Below are 1,996 nucleotides of genomic sequence, written 5' to 3' on the forward strand. Positions count from 1 at the left end.
CAATTTAAAATCGTTAGTTTCCACCGGTTGATTGTGCTCCTTTGGTCTAGTACTTAAATTGTGGTACTAGATTAAAGGAATACAGCGGCACTACATTCATGTCTGCTGATGGTAAGACGCACGTGCAAAACAATACAACCAACAATCAATACAAAACTATCGATTTGAAATTGGCCTATTGGTCCCAAACAAACGATTAACGTAGCCCATTCTAGTCGGAATTCTAGTACTACACTGTTTATTTTGATTCTCTATGAAAGTTTGACAGATAAAATGAGGGGTTCGTGGATTTTCCCATGTTTCGAGGGGTGCATCGATTAGCTTGGGACCGAAGATAGTACCAGAGTTGAGCCAAAAGGTTGAGCACGTTTCTTCGGGACCTACTAGTCCTAGAGTTACCTTATGATACAACTCTGGACATTATAGATTCAATTGGCTGTCGTCCAGAAAATTTTAGAGATTTCCTTATTTTCCATGCGTGTTACATAAATTTAAAAACCTTTCGAACCTTTGTAAAAGCAACTGACTAAGCGAACTGCCATTCCAAACAAATGAGTCGTGGGAGGAGCCCGGGTGGTTGGCATCTAGATACCGAATCATCAAGTTATGATCACAAACCTGTACATTGTCAAATATTTGCATGAGTGAAATTAATGAGATCTAAAACCTTGTTTAGAAACAGAACTACTAGAACTACTTTACCAACATAACATTCAGACTGTAAAAGCCTTTAAGGTTGTAAAACACGAGGGGGACGACTCTATCTACGATGCAGGAAATATTATGTTTTGCTGTGGCTAGCTGCGCGTACGTTTAGTAGATAGAAAGAAGATTTATCACGATATTGAAGATTTCCTGCAAAAAGATGATGTGCGAAGCAAGTAGATGCGAGAAATGAAAGAAGATTTTTCGAAGATTTATTCGCTAGTGTGAGATTTTTTGAGCATCTAGAATTGAGATTTAGAATGTGTCGCCCCCCTCGGTAAAACAGGTGTTTGTCGCGAGCCAGAGGGATGATGCTTACGTGGGTTCCATGTACGCATACGATTACTCCTGGAAATCCAGTTTTATCGTAGAAACCCAGTTTAATCGCATTTGTTTCTCTTTCTTCGAATGGAAACTGGATTACAGCTGGGCACACTTCGGTTTCAATAATGTCCAATACAAGTTGCAGCACTTTAGACATCGTTGGTTGTGCCAATCCGATAAATCTATCGTTACCTACGCCCTTCTGGTAGTTGCCTTCTGCAAAAAACCTCAACGAAGCTGCCAGCATGATCATTGGAGGCACTGACGTGGACAGTTGTACTGGATTGATTTTTGCATCGATTATCTCCAGTAGGTATTTCAAAATCTCCTTGGATACTCTGAAGAATTGAATGAAACTGGAAAACGTATGTGAAGTAAGTAAGTTTCGAAATACACGTTCAAATTTTAGCTGTTAGTCTGTTTCCATATACTTACGATTTTTCGGTTTGATCCAACGGATTAGAATTATCACTTATCCGCCTTCGATCGACAGCAAGATTGGAATATTCCTCTTCGTCTTCACTGTCGGTATCAAACCATAATTCCACACTCATTTTCAAAAAAAAAAAACTTTACTTGCAGGGAAATTTCTATCGATTTTCAAAACAAAACACATGACAGTTCTTTGCAGTCGAATACGAACGTCACGAGAAATGAACAGGGCTATTCCGAACATCACCTCACTGTCACTTCACGGAGTTCATTTTCATCACTTCACTGTACGTCACAATAGGTAAAAACAAGTGAAGTGATGTGTGCGTGAAGTTAAAGTGAACGTGGAAGTAAGAACCGTAATAAGGGCCAAGTTCACGGGAATCGGTTACTTCCTTATGGTGGGCGCTTACGGATTCACTGAACAGTTTGGGTCCTCGCACTCGATCTGTTGCAGCCTGGCAAAAGGTAAGTTGAATCGTGTGTTTCAAACGAGAAGAAATACTTCCTATGCAAAACCTCTCTGCTTTCTGCT

At 40.0% G+C, this 1,996-nt stretch overlaps 1 protein-coding gene across 1 annotated transcript; it reads right to left on the minus strand.

The window, feature by feature from the left end:
- Nucleotides 1-775: 775 nt before the first annotated feature.
- Nucleotides 776-1,920, minus strand: LOC135712010 (putative nuclease HARBI1). The gene is made up of 2 exons (XM_065234977.1): nt 1,465-1,920; nt 776-1,385 (listed from the first exon to the last, which is right to left on the minus strand). The coding sequence occupies exons 1-2, from the start codon at nt 1,581-1,583 to the stop codon at nt 782-784; spliced, it is 723 nt and encodes a 240-aa protein (XP_065091049.1). The 5' UTR covers nt 1,584-1,920; the 3' UTR covers nt 776-781.
- Nucleotides 1,921-1,996: the final 76 nt, after the last annotated feature.

The sequence above is a fragment of the Ochlerotatus camptorhynchus genome, unplaced genomic scaffold, assembly GCF_037179485.1.
Source record: "Ochlerotatus camptorhynchus isolate MF236.1 unplaced genomic scaffold, CSIRO-AGI_Acam_v1.1 ptg000452l, whole genome shotgun sequence".
NCBI classification, from domain to species: domain Eukaryota; kingdom Metazoa; phylum Arthropoda; class Insecta; order Diptera; family Culicidae; genus Ochlerotatus; species Ochlerotatus camptorhynchus.